Source organism: Lutra lutra, chromosome 5 (genome assembly GCF_902655055.1).
Source record: "Lutra lutra chromosome 5, mLutLut1.2, whole genome shotgun sequence".
NCBI classification, from domain to species: Eukaryota; Metazoa; Chordata; class Mammalia; order Carnivora; family Mustelidae; genus Lutra; species Lutra lutra.
In genome coordinates, this window is record NC_062282.1 from 15,774,026 (window position 1) to 15,796,416 (window position 22,391).

Genomic DNA, 22,391 nt, shown 5'->3' on the forward strand with positions numbered 1-22,391 from the left:
CAGCTCGGGGTTGGCTTGAACTGGTCGCAGGCTCGGTCAGCTCAGAGCGAGGCCGGAGGCCAGGGTGACGGGAGTAATTGGGTGCTGTTCTCTGGGGGCACACGGAGGAGTGGGGCCCCGGGCTCTCGACTCCTCCAGGCCAGAGACCGGGAGGCCACCATCTTCATTCCCGTCTTCCAGAACTCTACGGAAAGCGCTCAGGGAACAAAAGCTCCCGAAAGCAAACCCTAGCGGATTACTCAGACCGGCCCCGGGTAAGGGCGGCGCAACTCCGCCTGGGGCAAAGACACTTGAGAATCACTACAACAGGCCCCTCCCCCAGAAGATCAACAAGAAACCCAGCCAGGACCAAGTTCACCTACCAAGGAGTGCAGTTTCAATACCAAGGAGAGCAGCGGAATTTCAGAGGAGGAGAAAGCAAACCACGGAACTCATGGCTTTCTCCCCATGATTCTTTAGCCTTGCGGTTAATTTAATTTTTTTTTCTTTTCAATTTTTTTTTCTCTTCTTCTGCTAAATTTTTTTAACTTTTACCCTTTTCCTTTTTAACGTTTTTTAACTAGTTTATCTAATATATATCTATATAGATATATATTTTATATTTTTTCTTTATTCGTTTTCTTTTTTTAATTGTTTTTTTTTTCCTGAACCTCTTTTTATCCCCCTTCTCCCCCCCACCACGATTTGGGATCTCTTCTGATTTGGTTAAAGCGTATTTTCCTGGGGTCTTTGCCACCCTTTTACTATTCTACTTGCTCCTTCATATAATCTTATCTGGACAAAATGACAAGGTGGAAAAATTCACCACAAAAAAAAAAAAAAAAAGAACAAGAGGCACTACCAAAGGCTAGGGGCCTAATCAATACAGACATTGGTAATATGTCATATCTAGAGTTCTGAATGATTCTCAAGGTTCTAGCCGGGCTCGAAAAAGGCATGGAAGATATTAGAGAAACCCTCTCGGGAGATATAAAAGCCCATTCTGGAGAAAAAAAAGAAGTAAAATCTAACCAAGTTGAAATCAAAAAAGCTATTAATGAGGTGCAATAAAAAGTCCAGGCTCTCACTGCTAGGATAAATGAGGCAGAAGAATAAATTAGCAATATAGAAGACCAAATGACAGAGAATAAAGAAGCCGAGCAAAAGAGGGACAAACAGAAACTGGACCACAAGGGGAGAATTCGAGAGATAAGTGACACCATAAGATGAAACAACATTAGAATAATTGGGATTCCAGAAGAAGAAGAAAGAGAGAGGGGAGCAGAAGGTATATTGGAGGAATTATTGGAGAGAATTTCCCTAACATGGCATATATCAAAATCCAGGAGGTGCAGAGAACCCCCCTCAAAATTAATAAGAATAGGTCCACACGCTGTCACCTAATAAAAAAATTTACAATCTTAGTGACAAAGAGAAAATCCTAAAAGCAGCCCAGGAAAAGAGATCTGTAACATACAATGGTAAAAATATTAGATTGGCAGCAGACTTATCCACAGAGACCTGGCAGGCCAGAAAGAGCTGGCATGATATATTCAGAGCACTAAACGAGAAAAACATGCTTCCAAGAATACTATATCCAGCTAGGCTATCATTGAAAGTAGAAGGAGAGATAAAAAGCTTGCAGGACAAACAAAAACTGAAAGAATTTGCAAACACCAAACCAGCTCTACAGGAAATATTGAAAGGGGTCCCCTAAGCAAAGAGAGACCCTAAAAGTAGTAGATCAGAAAGGAACAGAGACAATATACAGTAACAGTCACCTTACAGGCAATACGATGGCACTAAATTCATATCTCTCATTAGTTACCCTGAATGGTAATGGGCTAAATGCCCCAATCAAAAGACACAGGGTATCAGAATGGATAAAAAAACAAAACCCATCTATACGTTGCCTACTAGAAACTCATTTTAAACCCGAAGACACCACCAGATTTAAAGTGAGGGGGTGGAAAACAATGTACCATGCTAATGGACATCAGAAGAAAGCTGGGGTGGCAATCCTTATATCAGATCAATTAGATTTTAAGCCAAAGACTATAATAAGAGATGAGGAAGGACACTATATCATACTCAAAGGATTTGTCCAACAAGAAGATCTAACAATTTTAAATATCTATGCTCCTAACATGGGAGCAGCTGACGATATAAACCAATTAATAACAAAATCAAAGAAACACATCAACAATAATACAATAATAGTAGGGGACTTTAACACTCCCCTCACTGAAATGGACAGATCATCCAAGCAGAAAATCAACAAGGAACAAAGGCCTTAAATGACACACTGGACCAGATGGACATCACAGGTATATTCACAACATTTCATCCCAAAGCAACAGAATACACATTCTTCTCTAGAGCACATGGAACATTCTCCAGAATAGATCACATCCTCAGTCCTAAATCAGGTCTCAACTGGTATCAAAAGATTGGGATCATTCCCTGCATATTTTCAGGACACAATGTTCTGAAGCTAGAACTCAATCACAAGAGGAAATTTGGAAAGAACCCAAATACATGGAGACTAAAGAGCATCCTTCTAAAGAATGAATGGGTCAACCAGGAAATTAAAGAAGAACTGAAAAAATTCATGGAAACAAATGATAATGAAAACACAATGGTTCAAAATCTGTGGGACATAGCAAAGGCAGTCCTGAGAGGAAAATATATAGCAGTACAAGCCTTTCTCAAGAAACAAGAAAGGACTCAAATACACAACCTAACCCTATACCTAAAGGAGCTGGAGAAAGAACAAGAAAGAAACCCTAAACCCAGCAGGAGAAGAGAAATCATAAAGATCAGAGCAGAAATCAATGAAATAGAAACAAACAAACAAAAAAAATAGAGTAAATCAATGAAACTAGGAGCTGGTTATTTGAAAGAATTAATAAGATTGATAAACCCCTGGCCAGACTTATCAAAAAGAAAAGAGAAAGGACCCAAATAAATAAAATCATGAATGAAAGAGGAGAGATCACAACTAACACCAAAGAAATACAGACAATTATAAGAACATACTATGAGCAACTCTACACCAACACATTTGAAAATATGGAAGAAATGGATGCATTCCTAGAGCCATATAACTACCACAACTGAACCAGGAAGAAATAGAAAGCCTGAACAGACCCATAACCAGTAAGGAGATTGAAACAGTCATCAAAAATCTCCAAACAAACAAAATTCCAGGGCCAGACGGCTTCCCAGGGGAATTGTACCTAACATTTAAGGAAGAACTAATTCCTATTCTCCTGAAACTGTTCCAAAAAATAGAAAGGGAAGGAAAACTTCCAAACTCATTTTATGAGGCCAGCATCACCTTGATCCCAAAACCAGACAAGGATCCCATCAAAAAAGAGAACTACAGACCAATATCCTTGATGAACACAGATGCAAAAATTCTCACCAAAATACTAGCCAATAGGATTCAACAGTACATTAAAAAGATTATTCAGCACGACCAAGTGGAATTTATTCCAGGGCTGCAAAGTTGGTTCAACATCCACAAAACATCAATGTGATATAATACATTAATAAAAGAAAGAACAAGAACCATATGATACTCTCAATAGATGCTGAAAAAGCATTTGACAAAGTACAGCATCCCTTCCTGATCAAAACTCTTCAAAGTGTAGGGATAGAGGGCACATACCTTAATATTATCAAAGCCATCTATGAAAAACCCACCGCAAATATCATTCTCGATGGAGAAAAACTGAAATCTTTTCTGCTAAGGTCAGGAACATGGCAGGGATGTCCATTATCACCACTGCTATTCAACATAGTACTAGAAGTCCTAGCCTGAGCAATCAGACAACAAAAGGAAATTAAAGGCATCCAAATTGGCAGAGAAGAAGTCAAACTATCACTCTTCTTCACAGATGATATGACAGTATATGTGGAAAACCCAAAAGACTCCACTCCAAAACTGCTAGAACTTGTACAGGAATTCAGTAAAGTGTCAGGATATAAAATCAATGCACAGAAATCAGTTGCATTTCTCTACACCAACAACAAGACAGAAGAAAGAGAAATTAAGGAGTCCATCCCATTTACAATTGCACCCAAAACTATAAGATACCTAGGAATAAACCTAACCAGAGAGGCTAAGAATCTATACTCAGAAAACTATAAAGTATTCATGAAAGAAACTGAGGAAGACACAAAGATATGGAAAAATGTTCCATGCTCCTGGATTGGAAGAACAAATATTGTGAAAATGTCTATGCTACCTAAAGCAATCTACACATTTAATGCAATTCCTATCAAAATACCATCCATTTTTTTTCAAAGAAATGGAACAAATAATCCTAAAATTTATATGGGACCAGAAAAGACCTCGAATAGCCAAAAGAATATTGAAAAAGAAAGCCAAAGTTGGTGGCATCACAATTCTAGACTTCAAGCTCTATTACAAAGCTGTCATCATCAAGACGGCATGGTACTGGCACAAAAACAGACACATAGATCAATGGAACAGAATAGAGAGCCCAGAAATAGACCCTCAACTCTATGGTCAACTAATATTTGACAAAGCAGGAAAGAATGTCCAATGGAAAAAAGACAGCCTCTTCAATAAGTGGTGTTGGGAAAATTGGACAGCCACATGCAGAAAAATGAAATTGGACCATTTCCTTACACCACACATGAAAATACTCAAAATGGATGAAGGACCTCAATGTGAGAAAGGAATCCATCAAAATCCTTGAGGAGAATACAGGCAGCAACCTCTTCGACCGCTGCCGCAGCAACTTCTTCCTAGGAACATCGCCAAAGGCAAGGGAAGCAAGGGCAAAAATGAACTATTGGGATTTCATCAAGATCAAAAGCTTTTGCACAGCAAAGGAAACAGTTAACAAAACCAAAAGACAACTGACAGAATATATTTGCAAACGACATATCAGATAAAGGGCTAGGGTCCAAAATCTTTAAAGAATTTAGCAAACTCAATACCCAAAGAACAAATAATCCAATGAAGAAATGGGCAGAAGACATGAACAGACATTTCTGCAAAGAAAACATTCAGATGGCCAACAGACACATGAAAAAGTGCTCCACACCACTCGGCATGAGGGAAATACCAATCAAAACCACAATGAGATACCACCTCACACCAGTCAGAATGGCTAAAATTAACAAGTCAGGAAATGACAGATGCTGGTGAGGATGCGGAGAAAGGGGAACCCTCCGACACTGTTGGTGGGAATGGAAGCTGGGCAACCACTCTGGAAAACAGCATGGAGGTTCCTCAAAATGTTGAAAATAGAAGTACCCTATGACCCAGCAATTGCACTACTGGGTATTTACCCTAAAAATACAAACATAGTGATCCGAAGGGGCACGTGCACCTGAATGTTTATAGTAGCAATGTCTACAATAGCCAAACTATGGAAAGAACCTAGATGTCCATCCACAGATGAGTGGATAAAGAAGATGTGATATATATACACAATGGAATACTATGCAGCCATCAAAATAAATGAAATCTTGCCATTTGCGATGACGTGGATGGAACTAGATGGTATCATGCTTAGCGAAATAAGTCAATCGGAGAAAGACAACTCCCTGATATGAGGAAGTGGTGATGCAACATGGGGGGTTAAGGGGGTAGGAGAAGAGTAAATGAAACAAGATGGGATTGGGAGGGAGACAAACCATAATTGCCTCTTAATCTCACAAAACAAACTGAGGGTTGCTGGGGGGAGGGGGGTTGAGAGAGGGGGGTGGGGTTATGGACATTGGGGTGGGTATGTGCTATGGTGAGTGCTGTGAAGTGTGTAAACCTGGCGATTCACAGACCTGTACCCCTGGGGATAAAAATATATTTTTATTAAAAAAAAAAAAAAGGCAGATGCCTAACAGACTGAGCCACTCAGGTGCCCCTGAGAGTGAAATTTAAAGAGCATGGAGACAGAGAGAGCATGGTGTGAATATAGGCAACTCTTTCAAGAGGTTTATCAGGAAAGGGAATGGGATAATGAAGTTGTAAGTGGAAGATTCTCGGTTTTTGTTTGCTTGAGTACATTTTGTTTTCAGATAGAATTAAAGCCTATTTTTGAGGACATGGGAATTACGAAGGGGGGAAATGAAGAGATAGGAGAGGAATTAATTGACAGTTCCGTGACCGAGTGAACAAGAAAGGTGAGGCTTTAGGATCTGCATGGAGTGGTGGGCATAAACATGGTAGGGAGACCTCATTCACAGAAGGAAGCCAGAGATTTATGGAAACTAATGCCCACAGTATTAGTGAGGCTGCTAGATCTGATGACAAGAAACTATGGAAACCCCTTTCTGATTGTTCTTTTTGATAAACATCAGAGAAGCAAGATGACCTGACATATGTAAGGAAATTGGAAAAGATATTGGAAATTTGAGGAGCCAGGAAAACTATAAAAGAAATATCTAGCAATGCTGCATATAATTGTTTCAGTTATTCAAGTTCCTTATGTATGAAATAATTTGTTCTAATTCTTCCAGAATTTGATACTGAAATTGGGATAGTGCAATTTTTACAAACCCTTAACGTATCGGCATATTATATAAAAAGCATTCAAAATTAGAACGTAGTATATATCATAATTACCTTACCCACATTCTCCCCATGGGTAGAACTCAAAAGAGGTTTGAATAGCTTTGAATGGAATTGGCCTGCAGGTAAAGATAAGAAATAAGCCTTGATGGTCCTGAGCCAATGTGAATAACCTTATACATTTTGCCATCATTTACCTACTATGGTCACATATTGTGTATTCAATACAATTTTTAAAAACAGTGAATGGAGATTAGTTCAGGCCTAATTGGAGATATATAAATATAGATATAGATAGATATAGATATAGATATAGATATAGATATAGATATAGATATATACATGTGTGTGTGTGTGTGTGTGTTTGTGTGTGTGTATTTTAACATTTTGTTTATTTGTGAGAGAGAGAGCAAGCGAGAGAGAGAGAGAGAGAGAGAGCGCGCACAAGTAGGGGGAGGGGCAGTAGGAGAGGGAGAAGCAGACTCCTGGCTGGGCAGGGGTCTGGAAGTGAGACTCCATCAACCCAGGGATCATGAAGTGAACTGAAGGCAAATGTTTAACCCACTGAGCCACCCAGATGCCCCTGGAGCAATATCTGTAATGAGTGTCTCAAGTGACAACCTCACCCTGGATGGTAAATGAGGATGAATGTAACCCAATTTCGGGTGCCATTCATTCTGTTACCATGTGGCAAGTAAGCACAGTTCTTGTTGCTTGTTACTATAATATAGCAACACTAAAGCAAAAGATGAAATAACAAGGAAGGCAGAAAACAAAAACTCACAAAGAAACAGAGATAGGGACATAATCAAGGTAACCCTGAAACCTAATTTGCCTGAGAACTTTACAGGTATGTGGACCAGTAAGTTTCTTTTAAATCTTAGAACAGATTGAATTATTTTTAGATATTTTATACTTATCTGTTACATGGCAACAGGTAACTAAAACACAGACATATACATTACAAATAAATACTCCATAAAAGTATTTAATTTCCATCTTCTAAAGTTACAATTAGATTAAATTTGAAATTTATGGATACTAATCTTTGAGTATGTTTGCAATGTTGCATAAGAATTGAGAAAAAACAAACAAACAAGAAGGATTCAACAACTAAACAGCACTAAACATTGGTTTCTGGACTGAGTTATGCATATAATTTGTTTAGAGAAGTGAAAAGGAGAGCTGAGGCAAGCATTGTACCAATGCAAAAAACAAGCAGTGTTGTTTAATTCATGAACTCTGGTAAGAGCCAAAAACTTTCAGATTCATTAGAAGTATCAATATAGTAGCAGCTCCCTGAATTTGGCTCCTTTGGAAATATGTTTATCAGGTAAGCAGTGAACACTGAGGGTCCCATTTTGATCAGGATAAGCTCTTACATATGGTGCACAGAACAAGGAGAAATAAAATATTTTAGGCAAAATGGGAAATATATATAATTTAGTGATCATTAACTGTGTAGTAAGTCACGAAGTTTTGGGGCAGTTAAGGTAAGTACAGAAATGAAGGACAAAAAGTATTCATGTATCTAACAGTTTGATGTGTCAGGGAATGTTCTTAGTATTTGTGAATACTAGGATAAAGATACACTAGACCTGATTTTTAGATCTGAGATGTTCACAATCTAGTAGACAGGAAAAACATTCCAATAAAATGTGATGTGCCATATTTAAACCTAATAAGTGATAAATGCTCAATTTAAGGCATGCATAAAGTTATAATAAAGAGGGAGGAGCTGTAAAATTTGCCTGAGAGTTTGAGGAGGATTTCACAGATGTTGTGACATGTGAAAAAGTTCTTAAAAGTAAACAGAGTTTTATAAAGCAGAACAGAATGAGCAGAGGACATTGAGAGATGAAAGGATTATACAATTATTCAAAGAACGTGGCCTGTCTGAGTATCTGTGACTAAAAGTATGACATACATTTTTCTGAGAATTAAGCTGAGAACAGAGAAGGCCAAATTTTATAAAGAAAAATTCAGGACATATGTGTATACCTCTTGCCTTTGGTATTAGTACTAAATGGAGCTATGACATAAATTGTGATTGGAAGTGATGTTTCTTAATAATAATTTGCTTTAGAATCACTTAAGCCCATGGTTTTCAAGCTTTAACATTTATGAAAATCACCTAGGGAGCATGATAAAACCCTAGATACTATACTACAACAAGTTTTTCTAAATCATGGTGTGCCCAGATATCTGGTCAGGCACTTTTGTGTTTGTTTCTGTGAGGGTGTTTTGAATTAAATTAACATTTAAATTGGTGAACTAAATGGGCATCTGGCTGGCTCAGTTGGTAAAGCATGTGACTCTCAATCTTGGGGTCATGAGTTTGAGCCCCATGTATGGTGTAGAGATCACTTAAAATAATAAATAAATAAATCATTTTAAAAAATTATAAATTGAAGCAGATTGTTCTTCACCATGTGAGTGGGCCTTATTCAATCAGTTGAAGACCTGACCAGAAAAAGACTGGCCCTCCCTTGAATAAGAGAAAATTATTTTGCCTGATTGCCTTTGAATTAAGATAGTGGCTCTTTCTGGTTTTGGCTTTTGAACTTCACTGGGATATTGGTTCTGCAGAGTTTTGACTTCCCAACCTCCATAACATTATGAACCAATTTCTTAAAAAAAGAAAAAAAATCTCTTTATTGGTTCTAAATCCTTCTATATTTGAATCTTATTGGTTCTGTTTCTCTGTAGAACCCTGACTAATACAGGTATAGTTGGAAACAGAATGCAGGCTAACCTTTCCTCACCCTTCATCTCAAGACTGAATCCATTCATTATCCTGTCCATGAAACCTTCACTGATCCTCTTAGGGAGGCTTAACTACCATGATTTTAGGTTTCTCTAGCCCCTAAAAATGTTGCACAATAATTATCCATAGTGCAATCATCCATTTACCTGGTCTTTGGCATGCGCCTCTTGAACTCCTCAAAAGTGAAACAGGGTCCTCAATATCCCTAGTGCCTAACATATGGCACAGCCTAGCAAATATCAATTATTAATACATTTTGAGTGAATTTATCAATGTGTAGTTTAGGATAGAAATGATAAATTATACCCATACCAAAGTACTAGAAGGGTGGCTAAGAAAGTAGAAAATAACAAGTGAAAAGAGAGTGATTAATACAGTCAAATATCACGAAGAAATCAGGGAGAGATCAGAAATGAAAAATACTCATTGGATATAGTGATTAGTAAATTATGACCATAAAGTAAACTTCTGAAAAGCAATGTGGATAATATTATACATTATCTTGACCTTAGGCATAAATAAGGAAATGGAGGGAGATGGTAGCTATTTACTCTGGAAAACTATATTAATAACTACTTATTGAGTGCCTGATAGTCCCGCTATTGTACTAGTGAGTCATATAAAAGGAAAAGTAAGCCATAGCATACAATCCTGAAAGAATATTTGTTATCCAGTAAAAAGAATAAGCTTTCATTTCTCTCTCTCTCTCTCTCTCTCTCTCTTTTTTTTTTTTTTAAGATATTTTAGGGTCATAGTAGGCAGAATTCTAAAGACAACAGAATAAGATTCCTGTCCCTTGGTTATTCAACCAAACATGAATCTAGATACTGCTGTGAAAAGATTTTGTTAATGTAGTTAAAGTCCCAATTCCATTCACTTTAAAATACAGAGATTATCTGGGTGGGCCTGACCTAATCAGGTGGATACCTTTATTTTTCTTTTTTCTTTTCTACTTTTTTAGAGAAAGAGCATGCATGAGCAGGTGCAGGGTGGGGAGGGGCAGAGGGAGAGGGAGAGGGAGAGAGAGAATCCTAAGCAGGCTCAATGGATATGGGGCTCAGTCCCTAAGGTCATGATCTGAGTGAAATCAAGAGGTGAATGCTTAACCAACTGAGCCACCCAGGCAGCCCAGGTAGATACATTTGAAAGCAAGACTTTCCAGCTGGTAGCAGAAGAGAAAGTCAAAGAGATTCAAAACAGCAAAAGGACTTGACACACTATTGTTTGTTTGAAGGAGGTAAAACCACATGAGGAGAAATGTAGGCAGCCTCTAGGAGGAGAAAGCTGCCCCAGCTGACAAGGGATGAAAATGGAGACTTCAAAACTAAACTTAAAAAAAAAAAATTTTTTATTAATTATTTTTACTAACATATAATGTATTATTTACCCCAGGGGTACAGGTCTGTGACTCATCAGACTTACACATTTCACAGCACTCACCGCAGCACATACCCTCCCCAATGTCCATAACCCACAATCCCCCTCCCCAGCAACCCTCAGTTTGTTTTGTGAGATTAAGAGTCTTTTATGGTTTGTCTCCCTCCCAATTTCATCTTGTTTCATGTTTTCCTTCCCTACCCCCCCAAATCCCCCACCTTGTCTCTCAAATTTGTCATATCCGGGAGAGCATATGATAATTGTTTTTCTCTGATTGACTTATTTCGCTCAGTGTAACTACATCTAAAGGAAGTAGACTCAGGCAACAAGAAGAATGCACATTAAAGCAGTTTCTCCCCCAGAGCCTCTAGGTAAGAGCCCAGCCCAGCTGACACAGGACCTCAGTCTTGCCAGACCTTAAGCAAGGAATCCAAGTGAACCTACCTGAACCTCTGACCTACAGAAATCATGTGGTTATTTGTTACTCAAAAACAGAAATATCTAAATAGCTAAATTACTGATTACATGGAGGGAAGGCATTGCTATCTGTAACAGAAACATTTCAGGTATTTATTTTAAAAACTTCCTTCATCAAGAACTGTGATATGGATAAGAATACACTTTTTACTTCTCTAATCAAAGGTCGTTTATTGAATTCATCTGATTCTTAGTGTCTTCATTAAAATTGTAGAAATAATCTTCTGCCACAGAATGAATTAATAATAAAATAAACCTCAATTAGTTAAAATGTGACCCAAACCTGGATTCAATGAATATCAGCTTCCCTTAAGAGTCGTATTAGGAAGAGCATAGATCTAGGAGACAAAATATTTAGATTCATATTTTGTATGAGTCTCAATTTCCTTATCTATAAAATTAAAATAATACTTGTCCTCTCTATTTCAGAGATTTTTATTAGGATGATATTTCTGTAAAAGCACACAATACAAAAACAAGATAGCAATCATCTATGTTTACCGGTAGCAGGGAAGGAGGAAGGATGTCATAGACCAGACACATGTTTTCTGCCTTTACCATATGACTGGGCAGCTGAATAGTCACTTGGACTTAGAACCAAAGGATAAAAGAAAGCAGAGTCAAACACCATGTAGGGGTGCCTGGGTGGCTCCTTGGGAAAAGCCTCTACCTTTGGCTCAGGTCATGATCTCAGGGTCTAGGATAGAGCCCCTCATTGGGTTCTCTGCTCATCAGGGAGCCTGCTTCCCCCTCTCTCTCTGCCTGCCTCTCCGCCTACTTGTAATCTCTCTCTCTCTGTCAAATAAATAAATTAAAATCTTAAAACACCCTGTAAATAAGAGCTGCACTGTATTTGGGCCCCACCTACATGTTCAGAGGCCCACACAGTTTTTTATGATACCCCATATTCTCACATTGGTCCCTTAGCATGTGGCCCATTTACTTGGAGGAAGGGTTTTTTTGTTTGTTTTTCTGTATACAGAACTCCTCTGTTTTTTATTTTCTCTTAAACCCTGCTTCATTGCTTCATCTGCCCAGAAGGGGGCACCTTTCTCTTACTTGCACAACACTCTAGGTAAGCAAAAAAAAAAAGTGCTTTGAAATATTAACTTCTAAATGTCATTCCATAGAACACCAAGTTCCTCAGAAACTTACATTAAGAAGAGTTTTAAAAACCTGATTTCAATTCTGCAAAAGATAACGTCAAATGAATGAAGAAACAAGACATACTCTGGGAGAAAATACTTATAAAATACAAATCTGAAGGACTATTTTCTAAAATATATAAAGAACTCTTAAAGTTTACTGATGAGAAAACAAAACCAAAATAAAGAGTGGGCCAAGGACCTTAACAGACACCTCATCAAAGAAGACATACAGATGGCAAATAAGTGTATGAAAAGATGTTCTATATATATGTGTCATCGGAGGAAAGCAAACTAAAGCGATGAGATAGCACTCTATACCACAGAGTCGCCCAAATCTGGGGAACGCTAACAGCAGCAAAGGCTGAGGAGGATGTGGAGAAACAGGAACTCTCACTCATTGCTGGGGAGAATGCAAAATGCTATAGCGACCCTGGAAAACACTTTGTCAGATTCTTACGTGGCTAAATATACCCTTACCGTTTGATTCACTAATTTCAGTCCTTGGTGTTACCTGAAGGAATTGAAAACTTCCGTCCATATAAAAGCCTACACATGAATGTTTTTGCTGCAGTAGTATATTCATAATTGCCAAAACTTGGAAACAACCAAGATGTCCTTCAGTATGTATGCTATAAAAAGACATGGAAAAACTTTAAGTGTGCTTACTACTAATGGAAAAGGCCAATCTTAAAGGGTATACACTATGTAATTAAAACTAAATGACATTCCAGAAAAGGAAAAACTATTGTTTGAGTAAAAAAATCTGGTTACCAGAGGTCAGGGTAAGTAGAAATGGATGAGCAGTACACATGGGGTTTTTAGTGCAGGGAAAATACTATGCATAATACTATAATAATGAATACATACAACCATACTTTCATCTAAACACAGAACACCACAAAACTAACCTACAACCATTGGGTGATGATGATGTGTCAAAGGTGTGACAAGTACATCACTCGGGTGGAGGGTGTTGATAATGGAGGGTGGTGTAATGCACGCGTAGTTGTGGGAGCTATTTGGAAACTCTCTGTGCCTACTTCTTAACTTTACTGTAGACCTAAAATTGCTCTACAAAAAATAATAATAATAATAATAAGGTCTTAAAAAATCATTTATAAAAAACATCAAGTACATTTCCAAAACAGGATATATTAGTAAATACTTTGCTAGTGTGACTGAATTTGAGATTAATGTTTACAAGCAACTGTACCTAGAAGGGCCCCCAGTGATGTTCAATAAGACACTTTTGCCAAGCAATCAGTGTATGAATGCGCACGTCCTAAGCAAGTCTCCAGCATGGCTATAAAACCTTATCTACTGCTCATTCTTTCTACATACCTATTAATAATCAGTAAAAGTAAAAATCATTATTTTTACATTATTTTTACTAATGTTTAATTGAGGTGTCCCTAAGGCTTTTTTATTTTTTTAAATTATCCTCTATATAATCCAGTACAATACGATCTACTATACTGCTTTACTTAATAGATAGGTATTAACCATTCCCCATATGCAGTACTAACAAAAAAATAAAAATAACTTATTAAGTATATATTTAAGATGTGATTTAAGTAAAAAGGAGCATTTCCTTTGGTGATCATTGCAAGTAATATAATTTTCATTGTATATATGAACTCATGTTATGTCACAAATTAGTTTCTATTTAATGCAAATATTATTTGGACTAAGATGAGATTTAGAAGCAATCTAAAGTATGGTTTCTGGTTGAAATACCTCTGGAATTACATTTGAGCTTCTTTTAAAGCAAGTTTCTGTTTTTTTTTTCTCGTAAATCTCATTTTCTCCAGGGATTCTTCCCTTCAGTCTTCTATACACAGAGCCTGTTCCCCAATAGTGCATAATCTTTTCTCAATCTTTTCAATGCTCTTCCCTTTCTTGGATATATTAACCTATTAATTCCTTTATTTTTTTAACTAATATTGAATCAGCACTTATCATTTGACAGTCATTTAATTGTCATTAGGTGACAAAAAGCATGCAATTCTATTCCTAGTCTGGTTATTTTGAAAATGAAAATTAACCAGAATGATCATAAATGAACCCACTCATGTATTCTTTATAACAGTCATTTAAAAGTAATTAGTGTATGCTTATTTTCAAAGAGAATATTATGTTGAAAAAATTATCTAAATGGAAGCCACTTGAGCTAATTTTGCAGATGTAAAAACATAAAAATATAGGCAGGTTATAAAAGGCTAGAGTAGTCTAATTATTGATTGGTAACAGAGGACATTATGAAAGTGCATAAACTATAAGGAGCTATCATCCCACACCCACTAGAATGATTATAATCAAAAGATATATAACAAATACTCGTAATCATACAGAGAACCTGGAACCCTCCACTGCTTTTACAAATGTAAAATGTAGCTACTTTGGAAACAGTGTGGCAGTTCATCAAATAATTAAATACAGAGTTTCTATGTGACTGAGCTATCTCACTTCAGGGTATATACCCAGGAGAAATAAAAACATGTCTACAAAAAGCTTTCATATTAATGCTCACAGAATTTTTTTTTTTTTTCATGGTAGGCAAGCAATGGAAAAAAAAAACACAGAGCAAGCTTCACAATTATGAGGCAAACCAGATACTTTAGACTCAGGGATGTGGTTGAAGTGTTCTGTGATGTCAATTTTCCACCAGTATGCTGGGATTAAAGTTTAAAAAAAAATGAGATTTATTCATTGCATCTGACAATGAGTAACTGCATCTAATATGTTCTGTATACTCTGTGAGATGCTGGATGCCAGCGCCACAAATAAAAAGGGTGAGAGTCCCGCTCCCGAGAAAAAACTTGGTATAAATCTTCATGTACAAGTGACATTTTTTTTTATGAGACATAAAGTAGTTTACCATTTTCTGAGGCAGCCACTGTGATGTTGTACCATGGAGTTTCTTCTCTATCAAGGACCTTTGTAGTCCTAATGGTTCCAGTATTGGCATCAATGTTGAAACATCTGTCATCTTCAGCACTGTAGTCAATGAAGTACCTTGGGAAAAAAACAGATAACTCTTCTTTTCACTTGATTATATAATGAAGAAAGTGAAACTAAGACAACAGCAATATTAAATCAGACATATTCAAATATTTAAATGTATATTTTTAGTTTCTGTGTTTGCCTCCTAAGATTTGCTTGGCAACTTTATATTTGCATAGAACTGACATAAATTATTTTTATCTGTTAACTCCTAATTAATGTTTAATTAAATTATTAATTCAAATTTAAAAAAAAATACCTTTTTGAATTCCATGAATAGAACAGTAGGCGATAGGAACATTGGGATTAATAACTAAATATTAGTAGGACTCTGGGAAGTCTATAGTATTTTGGAAAAAAAAATGAAAATTCTCATTGCTATTTGTGCAAAATTTTTAGGAAAATAGAAGATGTCAGAGATTAGTTTATCCTGGAATTTCATTATAGCTGAGATTTGAAGATAAATATAAAATAAAAACCAAAACATTTTAATTAATTACCATTGTTTGTGCATCACCTAGCCCCCTTGTTGAGTGAGAAAATGAGAAAATAACTAAATGAGAGGTAGGTTGCATTACTGGCCACAAATCATCTTCCCTCTCCAATTGCAGGGATTTCTCTCGCCAGATTTTGCCTTCAGCCCTCTTTAGCAAAGAGATGAGCCCTGAGTGTGTGTAGGTGTCAAACCACTAAATTGTACACCTGAAACTAATATCACTCTGTAAGTTAGCTAACTGGAATTAAAAAAAAAAAAAAAACCTTTAAAAATCAGGATGAGATGAAAAGTAATTGAAAGTGATCATCATCATCGGAAATGATGGTGTCCTGTTCCATATTTGGGCCAAGGTTTCATAGGACTTTGCCTATTCTTTCTTAGGCCCTGCCACTGACACAAAAAGAACCTGCTGGAGCCAGAAGGAAAATGAGAGACACAAGGACAAAGTTGTCCCAGTTTAGGAATCCCATCCTAAAGGAGAGCTACCTAGAAACTGAGCAGGTGCATGACGGAATGCACTGGAGTTGAGCAGAGCTGGCAAACAAAAGCCAGCCTAGTTTAGCTGCTCTTCAACTAACTCAGAACATGCACTATGCTTATAAATTACTCATTTCTTTTCTTTCTTTCTTTAATTGCTTACTTCACTAACCCTAAGTTTTAGGGTTTTACATTATCCAGCATTATCCAACAGTTTATTAACATAAATATGAATTAAAAATATAGCAAACAATCATTATATGCTCTAGAAATGTTCCAAACTATTTCCAGAACTATTGAAGGAAGTGTTTCCTCCTTTCCTTAAATCTCTATTATTTCTCCCTTCTTCCTTAACCTCAGTGTAAGTAACATTTTATCTAGACCTGCAGAACAAAAATGAACTGATTGGCACAAAGTACTAGGGGAAGAATATTTGAAATCCAGGAAACCAAAGTGAAAATATCCAAATTAAAGAAAGAGCTTGATTTGGTCTAGAAACCAATGTATGTTTCAATGTGGCTAGGCTAAAAGGATGTGGTATGCAGCCAGGGGTAGAACAAGCAATTTTTAAGCAAAGGAAATAACATACTTAATTATATCCTGGAAAAATCACAGTGGCTACTTTGGAGATTTTATTTATGTGTGAGAGAGAGAGAGAGCATGTGCTGGGATAGGGGCAGAGGGAGAGGGAGAGAGTCTCAAGCAGATGCCATGCTCAGCATGGAGGCTGATGTGGCCTCAATATCATGACCTGAGATCATGACCTGAGCCAAAACCAAGAGCTGGACCCTTAACCAACTGAACCACCCCGGGATCTCTACCATGGCTACTTTGACTCTTAGATTGCAGAAAGTTAAAGCAATTCAGAAAAGAAATGATGTTATCTTGAATAAAGGTGAGAAAAGGAAGAAAATGGACAGAACCATAAAAAAATAATGCTATCTACTGGATACAACCTATAGAACTTTTCATTGAAGTGGCATTAGTAAAGGGGGGGGGATTACAAAGGACTCCATTTTGGTGTGCTTTGTGTGTTTGTGTGTGTATGTGTCCTTGATCTATCATGTAATTGATAAGCATGTTTAATGAGCTAGATAGAGGTAGAAGAAAAAAACAAACAAATTTTCTCCCTTTGGGAGAAAAGAAAATGGGGAGAAATCAATGATTTTGAAACATTATGCCTTAGAAGTCAATTAGATAAACGTGGAATAAAAAGCAGAGAACTGAAAATGGGTGCAGAGTTCAAGCTCAAGAACAGCGAATATGTATTTGAGATGCATCAGCCTAAATTTAAGGTTGTGTGGATAGCATGGTTTCATCTGGGAGAGAACTGGAGGAGAAAAGTGAAATATTGGGTACTACAGCACTCAACCCTTTGAGCCTAAAGCATGTCAGCATAGGTACAAGACCAGGTGGTAGCAAAAGGGGAGGAAGATCCAAGGGAGGAGGCAAAGTAAGATCCAAGGGAGGAGGCAACGTGGGAATGGGTGGCACAGAAGCCAAGAAAGGAGACTGTTTCAAGTGAACAATTATAGTAAATCCTATTAAGAGGTTGAGTGAGGTTAGTAAGGGTTGATTGGATTTGGGAAGATAGACAGCATTAGCTAACTTGAAAAGAATGGTTTCAATAAAATATAAACTGTTTGTCTTTGTTTTTGTTTTTGTTTTTAACAGTGGATTCAAGAGTATATTGAATGTGAATGTATGAAGCCCAAGAGTCCAGGAAACACAATGCCATATCTCTCCTGGGTGCAATGTGTTAAACAGAGTATGTAGAACATGGTGCTAAGGTGTGAAACGTTATAACAACCTGTAGATACACATGCACATGACAGAAGATATTAGTAACATCATGCAGGTCCAAACTGTAGAGCATCCAGGGAAATGCCATTCAGTGAAAAGAACACCTTAAAGAGCTAAAATATAACCCTTGCAACTGTGTGATCAAAACAAGAAACAAACTATTTTGCGTAGATTGTTCTAATAATAACTATATGTTAATTGAAGAAAGCTGAACACAAAGAAGGAATTTAAACAGGAAGAGGTAGAGGTATAAAGCAAATCTGATTCAGAAAAAAGACAGGAGATCCAGACACTGCAGAGAAGTGGGAAAGAGCAATGTCATTGGGCTTTCCCAAAGCATTAAGTCCTGGTACCCTGAAACTGATTTGACTTGAGTTCATATCACAAAAAATCCTTCTCGTACTACCAGAGTCCTTGATGCTTCTCCCTCTGCCCCTCATCCCACCTGTCCTCTCAATCTCTCTAATAAATAAATAAATAAATAAATAAATAAAACCTTAAAAACAAAACAAAAATCAGAGGCAAGGGCAAAACTCTAAACAAAACAAGGCTTCAGAAGTGGTTTTGATCAGTCTGGAAATACCAGCATTAAAGAGAGGTGCATTATAAATCATCTAAAAAGTACATAATTTAATAATTTTATGAGAGAGAAACAGTGAGATATCTTAGATCTGGCTGTAGAAGTGGGTGGTGATTTTCAGACCACGTTCTTGTATTGGCTACTAGACTAGCAAGAGCAAAAGAGAAAGAGAAGCTTCCTGTTGTAGCCTGTACATAAAATGCAGAAAGAATTTCTTTTCTTCAGCCATACGTTAATGCTCTAGTCAACATGACTGCCCCTACACATACTGTTACACTTGAATAAGAAGAGCTTGCTTTATTTATTTTTAGAATTTATTTATTTATTTGACAGAGATCACAAGCAGGCAGAGAGGCAGGCAGAGAGAGATGGGAGGAAGCAGGCTCCCCGCTGAGCAGAGACCCCCCCCCCCAACCTCCCGATGTGGGACTCGATCCCAGGACACTGAGATGATGACCTGAGCCAAAGGCAGAGGCTTAACCCACTGAGCCACCGAGGTGCCCGAAGAGCTTACTTTAAAATAAAATATACTTAGGTGAGGAATGAAGATTGGTTTAATCATATCATCAACTAAGCCAGTGAGAAATTGTCACTACTCTCTTTGTGGCAGCAGTGGCTCGAGGTGCATTTTCAAAGGCTAATACACAGGTTCTTGAACGTACATAGAAAAGAGAGAAGAATGTGTTGGGGCCTTTACCAAGAACAAAATTCCTGATTTTCTGATACTATAGAGACAATATCCTCTTAAGGACACTGAAAAACATTTGTATTCTTTTTCTCTGTCTACAAGATGTACATCCTGGCCTTGATTGACTCAGAATGCAAAGATGAACTCTATGGAAATTTGTCTCTACAAAGATCCAGCATATGTGTGAAAATGGTATTAAGCAATAAAGAAATTAACACAGGTTTGTAAACCAAGTAAATGTGATGCTTATAAATGTTTAAACCACTTCTAAGCTCCATGACTTAATGTATCACCTCTTTGAACTTCCTTTGTAAGCCAAATGCAGATATGACCCACATCCTCATTTTACTGTGAGGATTAAGCGAGGTAATATTTGAAAGCATTTTATGATGAAGTATCAAATGATGAGCCTTCATGGATAAATATCATTTGTTTTAGTGTCTTTTAGGAAGGTTTTTTTCTCTTGGAAACCTTGAGTGTATTTTGATAGGAAAGTTCACAAATAGTAAGTGCTGTTTTTTTGTTTGCTAGTTCTTTTCTATTTTGTTTTCCTGGAAAAATGTTGTAAGCACAATAGGATCTGAATAAGGATTATTATTGAGTGAACAAGAGTCTGCATATAAATAGCATGAACTACTGTTTGTTTCTAAAAAAATCGATCAGGAAATGAAATTATCTGTAATTCCTTATTGGGTGCATACAAGTCATTTTTATTTGGAAACTCTATGAGAATAAAGCTCTTGTGCTTTCACCATTATGTCACAGGTGTATGACTTTGCCTTATAAGTGAATTAATAAACTAATCAATCATTCAACAAATATAAAGAACCTGTTGATATCTACTATGAAATTAATTAAGGCATTCCATAGCAGCTTTTCCTTCTTTTATATCCATTTTGGTAGAAATAATCAAGCCAATAAGTCATCATATTTCACTTAGAGCAGTATGTTTCAGATAGAGACAGTTTTTTATGGGTCACTAATATCCTTCATACATATTCCGAATATTGTATTGAAATTTGTTAGTTTAGGAAACAAACTTTTTTTTTTTTTTTAGAGTAAGTTCTTAGCTTACTTTCCTCTGTCATTGAGAGATACCTAAACATTGAAAAAGGACAGATTAATTTATACTTCTCACGGTATTTCACTGAACTCATCATTCTGGATATAATTTTAAGATGTAATACAGTGATACTCGATAGTATATCTAGTTGATTTCTGGGACCAATCTACAGGCATATGTGGACAAAATGGTTATTATCACAGAGGAAATGTTGAGGCAGATACAAGGCTACTCTAATATGATGAGTATGACACACCATTAGATCCCTACCAGCACTCTATGTTCATTGCGTTCTACATGAAATAATCAACAAGGTAAAAACCTATATTAAATGCTATTTGGGAAATTATATGATCGATGATCAATAAGATGCTCTCTGTGAGGAACTGGTAATCTTGTGGCTACCTAGAGTAAATGCAATTAAGTTTGTGCCAGCTCAGATTTGTCCTTAAGGGCGCTCTACCTGGACCAGTTCCCTATGCAAACATTACCTAATTTCACACTGGCACATGCATGGGCCCATTTAGCATCGGACACCTTCTTGCAATGTTGCCATCATAACTTGTAATTCTGGGTTATCATTTTTATTCCTACGTTACTCTCTTTTCTGTCATACAACATATCCATCATCTCTTATTTCTGGTAAATATGTATTAACCCAATAAGTAAAGAGAAAATACATTACCCTAAAATATGATGAAAATTCATTATTCAAATTAGAATTTATGGATCAACAAATATGCAGTCAGGTTATGGCCAGAGCAAAGAGTCAATCCTAATAATGATTCCCTTTATTCAAGTATTTTCCTTAACAGAAGAAACTTTAAATGAATCACCCGGTTCATCATTTGGCATTCAATTTCTCTTTGACTATGTAGCTAGAAACTCAAGATAATTATTAGTCATGTTAAAGTGCACTGGGACGTTATTGAGGCACCTATTATTTTCATTATACTCTGTCCATTTCACTATAAGAAATTAATTTAGAACTTATGTAATGGAATCTATTTTACAGTGAATTACCTAGAGAAACATCAGTTGGCTTAAAGTATAGGAGGCCTCTTTCAGTCGCCACACTTCAGATGCTTGTAGATATAGAATGTGAGTGGCAAAGAGAATTTATTTGCGATTTTGCCTCCCAAACAGCAGCTTTTATAAGTTTTACTGACTATGATCAATAGATGGAATAAAGTTTAATCAATATACACCCTGTGGAATATTACAGCAACTTAGCCTCATCTTTAATTTAACAAAAAGTCACACACCTGCAGTATAGCTTAGATTTATTAAATGATTTAATGTTCCCTTAGCTTACTTTGGGAATGCAATTTACTCCACAATCCATGTCTCCAGAAAATAATCTTTCTGAAAACAACAAGAACAACAACAACAAACAGAAAAACATAAGGACCACTTACCACCTGATAGGATGTATTATGCTCAATAAAATGGGCAGCACATAGATCACACAGATTTTTTTAGAAGCGTTTTAACTTCCTGAACCAAAATCCTGATCCAATGAAACAAAAATATCTAAAGAAGAAAATTCCATGCACAAAAAAATTATTTCCCCTGTTATCCATGGCTCTAAGTAACTAAGATATCACAAATGCTACTGCTCCTGAGTTTTAGAATGCTATGGAACCACGTTGAGCAATTACCATTTCTTTCCAAAAATGACATGAAGCTAAAGGAAATTAAAGGCATCCAAATCGGCAAAGAAGAAGTCAAACTATCACTCTTCACAGATGATATGATACTATATGTGGAAAACCCAAAAGACTCCACCCCAAAACTGCTAGAACTTGTACAGGAATTCAGTGAAGTGTCAGGATATAAAATCAATGCACAGAAATCAGTTGCACTTCTCTACACCAACAACAAGACAGAAGAAAGAGAAATTAAGGAGTCCATCCCATTTACAATTGCAACCAAAACTATAAGATACCTAGGAATAAACCTAACCAAAGAGACTAGAATCTA

General features: G+C 36.7%; 1 protein-coding gene across 1 annotated transcript in view; it reads right to left on the reverse strand.

Moving 5' to 3' along the window:
* The window catches only part of CDH18 (cadherin 18), a 482,604-nt gene that overhangs the window by 53,212 nt on the left and 407,001 nt on the right, over positions 1–22,391 (reverse strand). Inside the window, 1 exon segment of the mRNA XM_047731353.1 lies at positions 15,177–15,313. Within this exon segment, the coding sequence (XP_047587309.1) occupies positions 15,177–15,313 (137 nt within the window).